This window comes from Alligator mississippiensis, chromosome 12 (genome assembly GCF_030867095.1).
Source record: "Alligator mississippiensis isolate rAllMis1 chromosome 12, rAllMis1, whole genome shotgun sequence".
Lineage (NCBI taxonomy): Eukaryota > Metazoa > Chordata > Crocodylia > Alligatoridae > Alligator > Alligator mississippiensis.
In genome coordinates this window covers 50,532,375-50,550,280 of record NC_081835.1, presented here as the reverse complement: position 1 = coordinate 50,550,280, position 17,906 = coordinate 50,532,375, and the positions used below count along the sequence as shown (strand labels likewise).

The window sequence follows — 17,906 nt, the reverse complement described above, 5'->3', positions numbered from 1 at the left end:
GCAAGAGAATGCAGGTTATTCAGGTCACACAGCAGATTTGGTTGTCAAGCCAGGAATGAATATAGCTCTCTTGACTCCCACCCCTTTGCAGTATCTACTAGCCCACAGCACTTTCAGGGAATGAAGACTCCCAACACCCCTCCCCCACGACCTCAATATTATCCTCATTTAACAGTCAGGGAAACTGAGGCACTAAGTGACCTGCTGGAGGTCGGAGAGGTGCAGTAGCAAAGCTGGGAATAGTTGTTTGTTGCCACCTCCCAGTCCCCTGCTGTAACCCCCAGGGAATAACCTCTTTTACGGTGCAGTTAGCCATGGCTCAAAGCACTTCCTGGCCTGTGGCAACTCACTTCAAGGCAACTGCCCCCTCAAATGCATTGATACCAGCACAGTCTGTCCCCAGGGTAAAGGGCAAAAAAGACTTGTCCTGGATTTGCCCCAAGGAGAAACTTGGGTCCCCAAGGAGGATACTCAAAAGTGACTTGTGGAGGCTGGATTAGAAAAAAACAGTGGCTTATCCCCGTCTCCCCACCCCATCTGCAGCTTCAGAAACAGTTTCCCTTTACACTTGGCAGCCGGGAGTTGTTGTGCATGGGAGCACTTACCTGAGAGCACCAGAACCCAGAGAAACAAGCTGCCAGGCATCTCCTAGCCTGCCAGGCCCTGCGAAGGCGAAGGTGAAGGTGTGGGGCTGAGAGGCTGACACAGCTGCAGGAGGGGCCGAGCAGCAGAGGGAAAGGCTGGAACCTGCTCCTGAGGACCTGACCTGCAGTGGACTTCAGCCCCTACTGTTATCTGTGCCTCTGCGCTTGTGCACCCGGTGCAGTTACAGCACCAGGGAAGCAGGTTTTATTACCAGGGAATTTCCCCGGTGACTTTGACACTGCAGCTCAGGACAGTTAGGACTGGAAACAAGTCTTGGTATTTGGTTGCAACAGAATCATTATCTCCAGTCATGGACAGCAGCGACCATAAAGCCATCTCATTCTGGGGCAGGGCAGGAGCAAGGGCATGAGGTTTTCTTGGGCTCCCCCACAGGGAACTTGCACATGTTTTGCCCGGGCCCTGAGGAACCTTCTCACAACCTCCTCTTCTATCCTTGAGACCCCAAAGCCACAGTCCCCATCTTCTCAACCATAGTTTCATAGTGTCATAATTGGTAGAGTCGGAAGGGACCTGAGCAAATCATCAAGTCTGACCCCCTGCCATGACAGGAAAAAGTACTGGGGTCAAACGACCCCAGCAAGGTGTTCGTCTAACCTTCCCTTAAAGACCACCAAGGTAGGAGCCAGCACCACTTCACCTGGAAGTTGGTTCCAGATCCTAGCCGCCCTGACTCTGAAGTAGTGCCTCCTGATGTCTAGTCTGAATCTACCCTCTAACAAGGAGCTTTGGAAAGCACCAGCACCCATCAACATAGCCAGTACCTAGGTGTACAGTGCTCATGTCACTTCCTTGCTGAGTGTATGTGACCATGGCTCTGAGCAGTAACCACCCTTGGAGAGGTGCCACTCACCTAGCTGAGTTCCATCATTGGCCCAAGGGGGAAAAGACCTGCATCTCTGCTCCAGTCCCCACAGCATCTCACCCAAGGGCTTTTATATGCCTTGCCCCTTAGCTGCCTCTTCATTGGTCTCAAATGGAGGTATGACTGGGCATTTCCAGACAATGGGGAAAAATAGGTTTGAAAACTGCACCTCTAGCAAGCAACTGGGATGGCCAGACTCATGCCTAAGCTAACACCTAGTTTGGCTTCCACTGTTGCTGTTAGCCCTGAAATCACTGCTAAGGAGGTATCTTTGGTTCATGGAAATTCCCTTGAATTTTGTACAGAAAGGACAGGTCGGGGAAGAAAGGGGGGGGGGGGGGGGTTGCACTTTATGTCAGTGAGCAATATACATCAACCCTCATCAAGACAGAATCCAAGGTTGAGGAAGTAGAAGGATTGTGGGTTAGGCTACATGGGCAGCAAGGAGAAAGGGATTTGGTGGTAGGGGTCTGCTACAGACCCCCACACCAAGGGGAAGAAATAGATGCGGGGCTCCTGAGGCAACTCTCGGAGACCATAAAAAGCTAAAGAGGCGGTAGTCATGGGGGACCTAAACTACCCGGGCATCTGCTGGGAGTCACAGACAGCAAGGTACCATCGCTCACGCAGGTTTCTAACCTGTGTACAGGACCTCCACCTGACACAGGAGGTGCATGGTCCCACTAGGGGGAATGCCATACTGGATCTGGTATTGGCAACGGGAGATGACATGATAGGGGACCTCCAGATCGGTAGCCATTTGGGAGACAGTGATCACCTAATAATAGAATTCAACATAAGACGTCGAGTGGGTAAGGTAACTAGTAGGGTGAAAGTGCTAGACTTTAGGAAAGCTGATCTCAATGCACTCAGGCGATTAGTCAAGGACACACTGCAGAGTAGGAGTTTTGAAGGGATGGGAGCCCAAGAAGGGTGGCTGTGCCTTAAGGAAACGATCCTTCGGGCACAAAGCAAGACGATCCCCGAGCGAGGCAAAAAAGGGAAAGGGGCCAGGAGGCTTCCATGGCTGACCAGAGAAATCCAGGGCAGCCTAAGGGCCAAAAGGGGAGCACATAAAAAGTGGAAACAGGGTGAGATCACTAAAGATGAATATACCTCCTCTGCTCGTGCTTGTAGGGAGGCAGTTAGGCGGGTCAAAGCTACCATGGAGCTGAGGATGGCAACCCAAGTAAAAGACAACAAGAAATTGTTTTTTAGATATATTGGGAGTAAAAGGAAGGCCCAGGGAGGAATAGGACCCCTGCTAAATGGGCAGAAACAATTGGTGACAGACAGGGGGGACAAGGCTGAACTCCTCAACAAGTTCTTTGCCTCAGTGTTCCTAAGCGAGGGGCACGACAAGTCTCTCACTGGGGTTGTAGAGAGGCAGCAGCAAGGCGCCAGACTTCCATACATAGATCCTGAGATGGTGCAGAGTCACTTGGAAAAACTGGATGCCTTTAAGTCGGCAGGCCCGGATGAGCTCCATCCGAGGGTGCTGAAGGCACTGGCCAACATCATTGCAGAGCCACTGGCGGGAATATTTGAACGCTTGTGGCGCACGGGCCAAGTCCCGGAGGACTGGAAAAGGGCTAACGTGGTCCCCATTTTCAAAAAGGGGAGGAAGGAGGACCCGGGCAACTATAGGCCAGTCAGTCTCACCTCCATCCTTGGTAAAGTCTTTGAAAAAATTATCAAGGCTCACATTTGTGAGAGCCCGGCAGGGCAAATTATGCTGAGGGGAAACCAGCTCAGGTTTGTGGCGGGCAGATCGTGCCTGACTAATCTAGTCTCTTTCTATGACCAGGTTATGAAACGCCTGGACACAGGAGGAGGGGTGGATGTCGTAGACTTAGACTTCAGGAAGGCCTTTGATACGGTATCCCACCCCATACTGGTGAACAAGTTAAGAGGCTGTGACTTGGATGACTACACAGTCCGGTGGGTGGTGAATTGGCTAGAGGGTCGCACCCAAAGAGTCGTGGTGGATGGGTCGGTCTCGACCTGGAAGGGTGTGGGCAGTGGGGTCCCGCAGGGCTCGGTCCTTGGACCAATACTCTTTAATGTCTTCATCAGTGACTTGGATGAGGGAGTCAAATGTACTCTGTCCAAGTTTGCAGATGACACAAAGCTATGGGGAGAGGTGGACACGCTGGAGGGCAGGGAACAGCTGCAGGCAGACCTGGATAGGTTGGACAAGTGGGCAGAAAACAACAGGATGCAGTTCAACAAGGAGAAATGCAAAGTGCTGCACCTAGGGAGGAAAAATGTCCAGCACACCTACAGCCTAGAGAATGACCTGCTGGGTGGCACGGAAGTGGAAAGGGATCTTGGAGAACTAGTGGACTCCAAGATGAACATGAACCGGCAGTGTGACGAAGCCATCAGAAAAGCCAATGGCACTTTATCGTGCATCAGCAGATGCATGATGAATAGGTCCAGGGAGGTGATACTTCCCCTCTATCGGGCACTGGTCAGACCACAGTTGGAGTACTGCGTGCAATTCTGGGCGCCACACTTCAAGAAGGATGCGGATAACCTGGAGAGGGTCCAGAGAAGGGCAACTCGTATGGTCAAGGGCCTGCAGACCAAGCCCTACGAGGAGAGACTAGAGAAACGGGACCTTTTCAGCCTCCGCAAGAGAGGGTTGAGAGGCGACCTTGTGGCTGCCTTTAAGTTCATCACGGGGGCACAGAAGGGAATTGGTGAGTATTTATTCACCAAGGCGCCCCTGGGTGTTACAAGAAATAATGGCCACAAGCTAGCAGAGAGCAGATTTAGATTGGACATTAGGAGGAACTTCTTCACAGTTCGAGTGGGCAAGGTCTGGAACGGGCTCCCAAGGGAGGTGGTGCTCTCCCCTACCCTGGGGGTCTTCAAGAGGAGGTTAGATGAGTATCTAGCTGGGGTCATCTAGACCCAGCACTCTTTCCTGCTTATGCAGGGGGTTGGACTCGATGATCTATTGAGGTCCCTTCCGACCCTAACATCTATGAATCTATGAAAGATATGGGCCAGGTGAGATGAATGGTTTGCAGTCAGTTGGTCTGCGGGGGGCAAGTATTCCTGCCTCCATCATCACAGCTTCATATGGGGGTAGCTTTCCAGCACACGGAAGTAAGGAAGAGTTGAGACTTGCTTTGGCTGCTAACACTGTAGGTGGATCTGACCAGGAACGAGTTTATTTGCTGAATGGTTCTGGCAAGAAAGGAAACCATACCTGCTAGCTGAGGGTGTCACAACAGCTGGAATGCTCCTAGGAGAAAGACTGTAGAGAATAGTTTCTAGAATTCTGGCTAGACTTGTCCCAGCTCAGACCAGTGTGAGACCTCCTCATTTGGCATCAGGAACTGGTTCCTGGCTCCAGAGAGCTACATTGTATTGTACTGGGCCAACACAAGACTGACACTGAGGACACCAAGCCCCTAAGAGGCACCTCACTAGCCAGTGGCAATGAGGAAAGATGCTCCATAGGCCATGGAGGAAGTATGGTCATGAAAGTATCATTGAGCCTTCAAGCAGTCCATAGGCTTCACACAGATGGATTCTCTATAATCCAACAGAACCTGGTGCTCTTCCACCAAAGACTGTCCCTTCAGCACAGGGTATGGTGAGTGGTATGACAGACACCCCAAACACAGAGGGGATGATTTGAAAACTGGATATAGCTGAGGTTTAGAAAATCTGGACCAAGGTGGGAGAAGGTTGCTATAAGCTAAAATCCTGGCTGAGTATGGAACACAGCAGCAATGCTAAACTACAGCATGGTCCCCTTGGGTGACTCACTAGGAACGCTCTCTCTGAGCATCTTCCCAGCCACTCACTGGGCTGTGATGCTGAACTGAACCAAACAGGCTTTCCAGCAAATGTTTTCCCATAGATAGTCATATATCTGCATTATTGGAGCTGAGATAACTTGGCCTCTCCCCCACATGGGCCATGCACACCTTTGGCTGGGCCAATCCCTCATCCAGAGGCCTGACTTCCAGTGGGATCCACACCACGTTGGTGCCTTGCTTAACACACATTCTCAGTCTGTAAGATCTTGTTGGAATTCATCCAATAGCAGGTCCTGAGGTGGCCAGTGTCCTGGCCTCTCCTAATGAATGGGAGACCCTCCAGGCTTCAGCTAGGAGTTGGCTGGTCATCTCATTGATCCATTTCCCTTCCACACTACTGGCAGCTGGATACCCCAGTCTGGTCAAGCACTCTGCAGTTACTGCCCTGGAGATTTCATCTCTACATAAAGATCCTCAATACCAGGGTGCTGCTTTGAATTACTTGTGAAGTTTCTAGCTCATGCTGTAGGTCTTATTTTATGTTCTTCCAACCCTCTGCAAGTTCTGCAAGCAGCTACCATGTTTGCCCACCTTGGGCAGCAGGCTTGCCAGACCATGGTTTTGCCTCTAGGAAAATGCCTATGCACACCAGTGCTATTCCTCTTTTGACTCAGGCAGTTACCAAAGGGCTGGCTTCTGACAAGAAGAGAATTTATGTAGGAGCTGAGCATCTCTTTGATGAAAGCCTGTTAGATTACAAAGAACACAAGTCCTGCACCCCTGAACACAGCAAACAGCCCCAGAAAACAGCAAAAGAAAGGTTCTTCATGCAGCGCTCCAAGGCTCTTGCAAGTCCACTCATTCCCAAAGTGCTCTTTCCCCTTCTGCTTCTTCTCAGGACCATGTTCCTAGACATAGGCACTGACTTTTATTATTGGCAGGGAGGGCTAAGGTGAAAAGTGGAAAGTTTTATGCATTTCAGGTGACAGCCCTCTTCCTGAGGGGGACCAGGGCCCTTGGGCCCCCACATACTTGGCACCTCTGTTTCTAGGGATTTCCTGGCTGGGGATGACTTGACATTTTCTCTCTCTACTTCTTCAGCCATTCAAATGTTCCTATAATTATTCACACATATCCCTACACCCTGTCCAAGAGAGCTCGGCTTCCACAGCAAGTTGCTTCCATACTTTGTGCCTCAGTTTCCTCATCTGTAAAGTGGTGGCAATGACATTGACCTCCTTGACAAATAATGCAAGAGCTGGTGATAAAGAGCATTTGAGAGCCATGCATTTAGTTACTATCACCAGCCCAGGCAGCAGTAGCCCCAGCCTGGACACAGAGGACACTCTTGTTAAGGCCCCTGCCCCACAATGATGTGAAAAGAAGGATCTTTAGGTGTTTAGACCTGAGATTCACTCCAGGTGAGGTCATCAAATTTTACCTGTTCTCCTGGCTCCTGACCATGTACAAAGGCCTCCCTCACTGTAAGTGTCCCACAATGTCACAGGGCTGTGAGGCATTATGGCAGGGCCACTACCTATCTCCTACAGACAGTGGTCTAGGCATCTGCCCATCATTAATAACAGCGATTCCCTGGTCCTCCTGAAGCGACTCTGAATATGTAGCTGAGGGCACCTCTGCAGTATGTGGCACCTCTCCTAACAACAGGACTCTGAGGCATAGAGCAGAGGTGTTCTCTCTCTCACACACACACACACAAACACATAGCCCCTGAACTCAGGACTGCTACGTGGTTCTGTTGCCCTAATCCGAGTACAGGGAAGAACATGCCCCTGCTGCTTCCAAGATGTCCTTGGACACTAGACTGGACTTAGCCTGGTGCAATTAAGCCATAAATGTCTAGCTTGATGCTGCTGTCACCTACACTGATATACATCATGGGAGCCGACATCATCAGAGCTGCACTGAAAGCATGGGTGAGGGCAGGATGTGGCCTGCAGAGGGTCCATGCATTTCTGAGCTATCAAAGAGCATGCCTGCCTGACCTTACACTGGCTGGGAAGTGCTGGATCAGCAAAAACCAAACCTGCAGAGAAACACACGTTCATTGAAAAATGCAAGGGTCCTGCAATCAAAGGCCACCTTGACCCCACACACTGGTGACCGCTATATCCCAAAGATTAGAAGCTGGACTATAAACCTCTCACATCAGCTGCAGGTAGCACTAACTGGCTAAATACACTGCAGAGCGATTTCTCCAGTAGATGCAGCTTTAGTCTGATCTTGGCTAGATTAAACCCATATTCCTAGCAGACTCTCATATAATACCAGCAGCATGGTCAATGCATTGTTTAGGCATGAAAAAATGAGGAATCAGGCAGGTTGGGGGCTGTAACAGAATGTGTACCTTTTAGGTAAAAGGGAAGTTGGCCTTCAGGGAAAATTTGCTGTGCAGTTGCTATGCCCTTGAGCACACATGGGGGTGCATGATGCATGATCACCAAGGCATACGAGGATGATGTCCATCTTGGCTCCCTCCACTGGAGCGCTCTAGTGTTTGTAGTGTTTACAGGGATGGGGAAAGCACTTGACCCCCAGCCCGCAGTACCTCTCCTGCTGGGATTTTTTAAAACAGCATGAGAGCAACAGCACAGGTTGCAACCAGACAGTTTGTCTTTAAGATGCTTTGATCTGGTCTTTACCAAAGCCTCGAAGGCAAACTGCTGAGTGAAAACCAAATATTCCATGTCCTGTCACTGGAATGATTCAAAGGGTACCACGTTAAACATTACTCCCTGCTTGCTTAAGTCCCTGTATTTCACTTCACTGGTGAAGGTGACCCTGAATCGCTGATTCACACTGCTGTTCAGTTCCCACGCCAGCCCAGGGGAAGTGGCCCTGACCATGTACAGCTCCCCGCCACTCTTATCTATTAGAGGACTGACCTGTCAAGGGGCCTTAAACTCACAGGCAGCGTCAGAGCTTGGAGGGGAGCACCCTCTGCTGGAGAAAAGTGGATCCAACACCCTGCCTGCCCGGTGAGGAGCATCTTGCTTTCTCCCCTGCCCAAACACAGATGCAGACCTCATAGACTGGGTCCACCCCAGACCAAAGCACCTCCATTTAGAGATAGGGGTGGGGATGGAGAAAGACAGTTCTAACACTGGGCTAATCCCATCCCTTTGGCCCTGGGATAAATGAGCTGGCTCACAAGATTACACAAGAACGTTGATACTGGAAGGAAAAGAAACTCCTCACTGAAACTGAGATCATTGGTTCTCAGGACTGTAAAGCCACAGGAAACTTCCCAGCAGTAATTGTCATATTCCCATCCTTATTTGCTTACAGGTAATTCACATGGACAACTCGGTCCATAACTGAGCACTGTAGCAAGTGGGCTGACTTAGAAAGGCTTACATACCCCACATCTCTAGACCTGAGGTCATTTGCTTTTGCTGTCTAATTTTGAGCAGTCCAGGTTGGACAGAAGCAAGATGAATCATATTCATCCACCCTAAGGCTTTTATTCTACAACTGTAGGCCAGTTAACCTGACATCAACCTAGGCAAGGTCATGAGAAGGCTCCTGTGACAGGCAGTCAAGAAACAGTTAAAAGGATGAAGCAGCATTGCTATATGGTCTGTGGACTAAAATAATCCCAGGTTTGGTATAACAAGTACAGACAGCAGCATTGACTTAATAGGGTCCTATGGGGCATTTAGCTTAATCACTCATATCCTGATGCGAAAAAAGTGGCATAGAAGGTATAAAACTGCTAGTAAAATTTGCAGATGACAAAAATTGGTGAAGCGCCAGGTCCATTATTACATATACACATCTGATTTGCTTGGCAAGATGGGCCCCAAGGTAGAATTGAAAGGGACCTCACCTGCCTTCTCCAAGGCAGGACCAAGTTCCCTTGGATCATCCCCAACAGCTGTTTTTCTAACCTATCCTTAAGCCCCTAAACAAGGTGACCACAGAAAACCTCTTCCAAGCCTATGCTACCATGGTCAGGACAACTTTATTGAAGAGTCAAATGCAAGGCCAAGCCATCTAAGTTGGCAGGCAGTATCCTGGGACATTATTCCGAAAAGGTCTTAAAGACCCCAGTGCCCTTAGCTCCCAGTGCCCTGCTGCAGCAATAGGGGTAAACGATCCATGCACATCTAAACAAGTGAACCGTAAGTAGGATGGGGAGTGGTATTACCACCATGTGTAGTGCCCTCTCTTCTGGCATTCATACTCCAAAAAACCAGCTCCAGCAGTAATTACAGGTCTGGTAAGCATACCAGAGAGAGCAAGAGACTCCAGAAGCTTCATCTAAATTTAGTTGATCCAAGGATAAGAGGTGACTCCAAGATGATCTACATGTAACTGGAATGGGCAGAGATTTGTAAAAGAAGACTGTTTCAATCTGACGGTAGATACAAGATCCAGCAGCTCAAAGTGAACATAGACAAATTCCAACTACAGGAAACACTAACAGGGACAGGTTCCTGGAGAGGTGGTGTCATCATGAAGCCTTTCAACCAACACTGGGTGCTTTTCTAAGAGATCTGCTCTAGGCTTGACGCCCAAGTCCCTCAGTAAGGGTCTATGGCTGTCATTAGGAGGGAGGTCAAACTGTATGATCCCAATGGTCCTCTTTGGCCTTAAGACCCTTGTTCTCCTACTGCCTTTTGGCCAGGTACAGGGGCCCTGGGGTTTTCCTTGTCCAGTTCATTGGTTATCCCCATTCTCTTGTTTCTGGCTCAATCAGGCCTCCTTGCTTCTAGAGGTCACCTGTGGGTACTGTCCTGGGTGCATGATAGCAAAGCTAGATGCCTACCACTCTTTCCATCTTCTTTCTTCAGCAACTCCTAGCTCCTCCTTACGTTTTCTCAACTTGGGCAACATAACGCATCGTGCATAACCCAGGATCCACCCCGCCTCTTCTAGTTTGGGCTCCACTCCCAACTGTGTCCCCTACTCCCTTCTGTATGAGGAACAATCTTTCAATCTTAATGGGGAAAGACAACATTGTTCTTCACATCTGCAGCTTCCAGGACACTGGCCTCTGCATCTAGGCCTTAAATGGCAGCTTCTGTGCACAGCCTTAGCACTTCAGGTGTGACAATTAACTGCAATGCAGATGCTAAACATAGCTAACTAAAGCTCAGTTAGCTGGCCACATGGGAATAGCAGGCTGAGCCAGTAAGCCAGGGGTTAGCACATGTATATGACACAGAGATTGAGGATGAATGGTCTCTCCATATGTTTTAATTCTCACAGTCAACACTGAGGATAAAATCCTGTAACCATGCAAGTCAATGGCACTAAGACAATGCATAGATCCATAGATCTGAAGGACCTGGAGGCCCACAACTTCCCCATGCACCAGATTCAGCTCCCTCCCACCAGAAGCTTCCCAAGAGCATGGAGCTTCATTAAAAATGAGGGCTCCAACCCAAGGCAAGGCAGCAGAGCCCAGTGAGCCTCAGGGCAGGGAAGTGGAAAGGTCAGCTCCAGTTTCAGCACTGCTGCTGCCAGACACGGCCATGTCAATAGCCCTCATCGGCCCAGGTAACCTCATAGTCGGGGTACTTGGCTTTCAGCTTCTCTGTAGACATGGAGTGTTTTGCACGACCAAAGCCCTGGAGGAAGAGGAGGAAAAAGAATCAGACCATGAAGGAGGTGCTGGTAGCTATGCAAAGCACATCCTAGGAGAGCCCGCAGGACCCAGCCCTGAGCCATTAGAGGATCTGGTAGGATGAGAAGCAGAAGGAACTAAGCAACAATCCTGGATCTAAAAATACTAAGCAGTCCCAATCGATGCCTGGCAGCAGTCCACAGAGCACACTGCAGCCTGGTGCTGGGCGCCAGACACATGGGCATCAATCGGCTGAGCCTGGGACGGCGCAAGCCATAAATGCTGTGAGCCCCCAGAAACTGAGGGGCACGGCAACCGCCTGCAGGTGTCGGTGGTGGTGTCAACGGCAAGCAGGGAGCTCCTGCAGTGGTGTTGGCAGGGTGACAAGCGCAACCACCCAGATGCTGCCATCAGCAGCGCTTTTTGCAGAGGGTGCACCCCCTAAGTGTCGCCAGTGGTGCAAACCCTTCCAGCCTCACCCTGCCCTGGGCCTCGGAGGGACCGGTGCGGGATGGGCCTTGAGTGGCAGCCTCCACAGGGGACGCAGCAGTGAACACAGCATGTGTGCAGCTCTGGCTGGGTTTCATTAGGGCCTGCTCCTAGCAGAGGGAGAAGAGTCCCAGGAGAGTGAGTCCAGCCCTCGCAGAAGCAGGGAGCCCCTGTGGCTCTCCCCATTCCCAGAAACGGCCCAGCCCAAAAACTGCTGGGGAAAACCAGGCCACTGCCGACCCCGCCTGCGCTACTGGGGTTCTGGCCACGGCGCCACAACAGCGCCAGCACTGCCTCACTCGCCGCCTTTCTTTGCCATCCAAGCAGGAAAAAACAGCAAGCCCGGCCTGCAATGCCCGCCCCACGCCAGCCAGCACACAGCCCTGCCAGGCCTTGTCACCCTGCACGCCTCACCCGGGGCGGCCCCGGCAAGCGCCAGCTCCCGGCTCCCACGCACACCTGGGCTGCGGGGAAGCCAACTGAGGCCAGAGCCCAGGCGCCGGGTGCGGGTCCAGCCCCAGCATCGGGGCCACGTGGAAGATCCCGGCCCGGCCGAGGGAGGAGGAAGGAGGGTCCCGCACTCACCACCGAGTAGCCGTAGACGTGGATCCGGCGCTCGGCGCTGCGGTGAGCGATGCGGCCGCCGCCCAGGCACTCGCACTTGAAGCCGCGCGGCTCCAGCTCTGCGGCCGCGTGCTCGTAGATGTCGGCTGTGCAGGGCGGGGGTTAGTGCAGGCAGACCCCGCTGGGCCCCCACCCGGGACGCGGCCCCGGCCTTCCCCGACAGGCACTGAGCTGTCGGCCCCCGTGGGGACACCCGGGTCCTCCCCCCCACACTGGGGACACCTGGGATCCCCCCCGGCCCCGGCTCACCGTGGTACTCGGCCCAGCCGTAGCCCCGCACCACGTCCTTGGCGGCGCCGCCCGGGGGCCGCACGCGGATCAGCACGTACTTGAAGACGCCGTCCGCGTCAATGTCCACGTCCGGCACCGCGCTCAGCTCCGCCATCGCCCGCCCGCCAGCCCCGCCCCGCCGCCAATGGCACCCAGGGGGCGGGCACTGCGCGGCGCCTCCACCAATGGCGCTGCAGGGCCGCCGCGGCCTCGACCAATCAGAGAGAGGCGGTGTTAAAAAGGGGTTGGAATCCTTAAAGGGGTGTGAGATGGGGCAGATTTTTGCCGACAAAAAAACCTAGAGTTAAAGGGAGGTAGAGGCAGGGCAGGTTGCACCTTAGAGACTAACTGAGAAGAGGCGAGTCCTGCAGTCTCAGCTGTCCAGGCCCCTACAGTGCCAATCCCCCCCACGGGACACCTGGGCCCCAAGTGTCCAAGGCCTATACAGCTCGTGTCCAGACCGCCCCACAACCCCCTGGCCAGTCCCTGGGCCCCACAGACCAGGCCTCACCCAGCCGGCTATGGCTTCCTGCTGTGCCCCATGCTGCCAGGGCAGGCCCCGGGGCCGGGAGAGGCCGGAGTCCCTGCAGAGCGGGCAGTCATGTCCCCCCCATGTCTGATTATGGGGTAAAATTCCTTCCTGACCCCAGATCTGGGTTGGTCTGAGCCAGAGCCGAGGGGCAAGGCTCTGTTGCCACAAACCTCTGGCTTTGGGCCCAGCAGCAGGCTTGGTAGGGGTCGGGGTCGGGAGCCCCAGGCCTGGGCTGCAGCCAACACCCAGCACCTCTGACAGGGGCTTGAAAACACTGAACAGCAGCAGAAGGAGGGGGCAAGCAGCAAAGCCCAGGAGCCTGGGAAATCCCCACGGCAGGACACGGCATCGCTGCGCCTAGACGACCCCAGCCGGCGGCTGTCCAACCTCTTCTTGAAGACGGCCAGTGATGGGGAGTCCACCGCTCCTTTGGGCGTCTGATCCGCTGCCTCACTGCACTCACGGTGAAGACCTTTTCCAGATATCTGATCTAAATTTGCTTTGCTGCAACTTCAAACCAGTGGTGAATATCCTCCTCTGCAGCGAGAAAGAAAAGCTGCTTTCTCTGCTCTTTATGGCAGCGCTTCAAGTATTTGAAGACTGCTTTCATGTCCCTTCTTCAGCACCTTTCCCACAAGCTGAACATGCCTAACTCTCCTCAGATGACTCTCTTTCCAAGCCCTTGATCATTTTTGTTGCCCATCTCTGGACCCTCTCTAACTCTCCACATCCTTCTTAACGTGTGGAGCCCAGAGAGCACAAGCTTCTGTGAGCTCAAGTCCACTTCAGCAGATGCTCTAGGGACTGAAAGGGCCACTTCCTGAGGTGGCCCCACAGCTGGAGGCGTGGGTCTAGGATGCATGTCATGCACCCTATACTGCTCCTGGGGGAGAGGGATTCCCAGGGACCAAGCTGGGGTCCCAGCCTGTGCCCCAGCAGAGCCAACACCTTCCATATTTGCATGGGCAGCTGCAGCTCAGGGGACCGGGGTAGCTCAGACCACAAGGACTAACCCAGGGCTGGCCTGAAGGAGGGGCAGTGGCTCCTGGCCCCTGGCTGAATGGGACCAGGCTTGTGGGAACAACCCCTGAGGATTTATTTTCCAAGGATTGAAGCCAAACCATATTGCAAACATAAGACAATTAAAAATGAGGGGGAAACACCTTTCCCTTTCACATAGTGTGCTCTTCCATTACTATCAGGCAAGAAAAGCCCTGTAAAACAAGGAGGTTTTACAGGTACACTGGGTTTGAGCTATGAGGCTACAGAGTCTTTCTACAGAGAAAGAGGTTAGCAGCTCTTCTTGTACATAGCATCTGGAACAATAACATGGCAACTGCACTCATAAGGTGGGGGTGGGGGTAAAATGACCCCTCCTGGCTACATCTGCAGGACTTGACTTCAAACAAAGCAGTGCTAGTACAGGCCAGTCACACATACTGGCTGCTCTTTGGGACATCCCCACACCTAGCTGTGGTCCCAGCCAGCCTGATGCCAAGCAGGGCACCTAGGACCATTAGGGCCACTTACCTGGTATCCAATGCACCTTGTACCCTGCCTGCTCAGATAGGGTTTCATTTTCTCTGGGCTGGCTGAGAGTTGTTTGCAATGATGGGTGCAATCAGGCTGCTGCCCAGGGAGTGGACAATGGCATTAGGTAATATCTATCTGATGGAAGCCCCTACAAGCCTAGCTCTACCATTCTTGAACAACCACAGAATCAAAAGCCAGGCCTCGCCCAGAGTCTATAATCTAGAGAAATTATATCCCTTTGTTTGCTGTACCCTGCTCTGATCTCACTCATCCCACAGCCTGTCTGCTTATGAGTCTCTGCATCCTATCTCTTGCACGGAGGCATAGACTTCTCACCCCACAAGCTTCCCATCCTGGGGAAAAGGGCACAGAACATGGAGCTCCACAGAGACAGCCCATTGTTTCCTCTGGCAGATTAGCACTCCAATCTATTTATGTTTATAACAGCATTGTCAAGGTTGTGTGCATTTTTGCATGAATAATTTAGAACTATTCAGCAAGCACAGAAGGTTCAATGCAGCCCCTGATTTGGCTGTGCAATGCAGTAATCAACAGCAGTGAGATATCAAGAACCAAGGGCTGCCTGCTGCTATTGGAAACATCCCTCTGATTTGGGGGGGGGGGGAGGGGCACAGTCCAGCCCTGCTCCCCTCTAGATAGATAGGTCCTGCTTCTCTACTGACTGCCATAGCAGCAACCCTGTTCCCTCACTGAGACCGACTTTTGAATGCTTAAGCAATGCAGAGACCATCTGCTAGCAGGAACCCTGAGAGCAATCTCAATCTCATACTGATGCTAGATGATTTCTGCTCTTCTGGACAAGTTCATGCCCTAGGTCCTGGCCTCAGGGTCTAGAGGGATCAGGACACCACACTTCACCGCCCTGACTGTATACTGCTGCCCTCTAGTGGCTGATCCACAAAATAAATATGCCTCACCACTTTGGGTAAAGGGTGCATAAATTAGGCTATCTGGCCTAGTGGTTAGGCCACTGTGGGAGGGCAGGAGCCAAACCACAGGCCCCATCAGGGGTCAGGAATCAGGAGCCGAGTTACCAGATCCAGTCACAGGCTAGGCCAGGGTTCAGGAGGCTAAGACCAAGTTACCAGAACCAAAGAGGTAAGTGACAAGCCAGGGTCCAGGAAATAGGAACCAGATCCAAGGGGAAACCCAAAGCCAGACTGCAGGAAGAGCCAAACCAGGCTCAGGAGCCAGGAAGCTCATCAAAGCAAACCTGAGTCAGTAGTGTTGGCAGGCCTGGAGCCTGCTGCCACAGCTGGGACTAAATGGGTAGCTTCTTTCCCAGCAGCTCATCAGGAAGCCAGTCAGCTAATTAGCTGGGGTAGAGCTGTCAGTCAAAGTTACAGGCAGGTGTGGCTGTGTAAACCATTAACCCAGGCTACTGTAGGGTCCCTAACACTTTTGGAGGCTTAAGAAGCTATCTCTTGGAGGGTTGGGGAGAAGGCTTTTCTTTTTGGGGGTGGGTTTGGATCTGTACCACATCATAGGTCTGTGTCCCGATGGTCACTCATACGTCACCAGCCCTCGCTCTTCTCCAATGAGTTCTAACAAAGCTCTTATCTTATCCTCCTTTGATCGGCCCTGTAATTGCTCCAGTCCAGGCCTCTGCTTTCATCTTCACTGCCTGCCCTCCCCACCAAAGCCAGACAGAAGAGGCAGGCCTCGCCATTGTACATTCAAGTTATACTTTATGGTTATTCAAAGGAAATAGATCTCTCATTATAAGTATATCTCAGAATCTGTGCCGTGGGACACCAGCGGGAATTGTACAACGAAACGTCATAAAATACAGACCTAGTATTTCTGCTCTGCACAAGAGACGCGAGACCCAACTCTTCAATAATATGCATCATAAAAAAGGAAATAAATAGAACATGCATTTATCAAAGAACTCTGTCCGGTTTCAGTAAAAGCCTCCTGGGAGCCCAGCTGAGAAGATGCTGTTTCACTCTTTTATTTATTATTCATTTTGTTAGACAGGGAGGAAGAATGGATGGAAGAGTTGGGCCACCGCTGAAAGAATCCTCAAAACCTTGTGGTCAGAGGATCTGCTCAGATCTTAGCTATAAAATATGGGTAAGACCCTAGACAGTGCAAAGGAACAGTTAGCTACAAAAATGGGGCAAAAGTGCTTTTGCCTTCCCCCACTGCCATGGGAGGAAGAAGTCACAGCTCTGCAGGTGAGAGGGGAAGGGACATGCCACCGCTGAGAGAGCAAAGGAAAACAGCCCAATGTAGTCTGATGTTGGAAAGCAGGAAATCCAAGATAAAAATATTGGGAGAAAGATGTCTTGCTCACCCCAGCAGCACTGGGAAGGAAGTCCTCTCCATAGTGTCCTGATAGGCAGGTCTGGCTCCTACTATTGAGCTCTTACAACAGAAATTATCCCACCTGCTCAGCTAGTGGGTGCTACCCAGGTGGAGGGATGCCTGCCCATGATAGTGCTGTAGCTGAGGGATTCCTGCCCCTGTTGATGGAATGGCTGCTGCTCCTGCTGACCCAGGCAGCTGGTTGTAGGAGCACACCAAGAGGTCCAGCGCTAGTGCCAAAACAGCAGGCATTTTTTACTCGCCCCCTTGGCACTGGGCCAAACCAGAATGTGTGCTTTCATGGTTCTGATGCATTTGCATTAGTGATTCATCACACGAGGAAATTCAGCCTCCCAGGGCCAAGGGATTAGTGCTTAAAATTTAATCGATGTGCTCAGAGTGGAAATGGGTCTGTAGCAAAATCACGTACCAGAGAACACAGCTGGCTTTTCTCTGTATAGCAAGTCAGCTCTGCACTCTCTGGCACCAGGGACCCCAATTTTCATTGGGATCTGGACTTGGAAGCCCCAGCAGCTTGGGTTACCCCTGTCCAGAGATAAGATAGCTGGATCCAGGTCTTTAGTCCAGAAGACAGCAATGCCTGTGGGCTCCATAGGAGCAAGGCCAGACTGTTCCTGTCTCCCAGGAGATCCCAACTGTACTAACTACACTCCATTGCAGTGTGACTTTCTGCCTCCTTTTCTTTCTTCTCTGCCCCAGAAAGCTGACTGCCCTCCAGGGAGCTCTCACTGCTACCCCACTTAGCACAGCCATCACCCCACAAGCAAATAACACATTCAGCCCCCCATTTTCCCATGCACAAGCAAAGACCATACATGCACAGATCCCAGCCCAGGTGTGGTGCCAGGATCTGACACACAGGACACTGAAAGCACTGCTCAGAGCTTTCTAGCCAAAGGATTTTGGCTGCAAGACCTGTTGGCTTTAAACTTGACTCCAAAGACAGCAGTAGGGAAAGACAAAAGGGGATAACAGGGAGGGAAGGCTCCCAGGAATGAAAGGCAGCCCCAGCAAACAGGACTGGCTTGCAGAAACCAATGCAATACATGGTGCTGGCAACTCTGAGAAACAAGTTTCTCTCCCTGTCTGCACTGATAGGAAGCAAGCAGCATCAAGAGCTGAGAGCCCAGCCATTCCTTCCACGGCCACCACTCTCAGGTGCTCTCCATAGCACAGGGCTGCTCCAGGGACAAATGCTTATCTGGA

The 17,906-nt window shown here is 51.9% G+C and overlaps 2 protein-coding genes across 2 annotated transcripts in view; both read right to left on the bottom strand.

The window, feature by feature from the left end:
• Positions 1–1,865, bottom strand: part of MAMDC4 (MAM domain containing 4) — a 31,904-nt gene extending 30,039 nt beyond the window's left edge. Inside the window, exon 1 of the mRNA XM_014602664.3 lies at positions 606–1,865. Within this exon, the coding sequence (XP_014458150.1) occupies positions 606–645 (40 nt within the window). The 5' untranslated portion in view covers positions 646–1,865. The remainder of the gene's footprint in view (positions 1–605) is intronic.
• Positions 1,866–10,508: 8,643 nt separating this feature from the next.
• PHPT1 (phosphohistidine phosphatase 1) lies at positions 10,509–12,421 on the bottom strand. Its single transcript, XM_006267556.3, has 3 exons — positions 12,263–12,421; positions 11,975–12,099; positions 10,509–10,904 (listed from the first exon to the last, which is right to left on the bottom strand). The coding sequence occupies exons 1-3, from the start codon at positions 12,396–12,398 to the stop codon at positions 10,812–10,814; spliced, it is 354 nt and encodes a 117-aa protein (XP_006267618.1). The 5' UTR covers positions 12,399–12,421; the 3' UTR covers positions 10,509–10,811.
• Between the last annotated feature and the right edge of the window lie 5,485 nt (positions 12,422–17,906).

Excerpts from the sequence above, each read along its gene's own strand:
- PHPT1 (XM_006267556.3), bottom strand. The coding sequence starts at position 12,398 with ATGGCGGAGCTGAGCGCGGTGCCGGACGTGGACATTGACGCGGACGGC. Across the intron at positions 12,100-12,262 it reads CGGCTGGGCCGAGTACCACG|CCGACATCTACGAGCACGCG; the intron begins GTGAGCCGGGGC and ends CGCCCTGCACAG. Across the intron at positions 10,905-11,974 it reads ACGTCTACGGCTACTCGGTG|GGCTTTGGTCGTGCAAAACA; the intron begins GTGAGTGCGGGA and ends CTCTTCCTCCAG.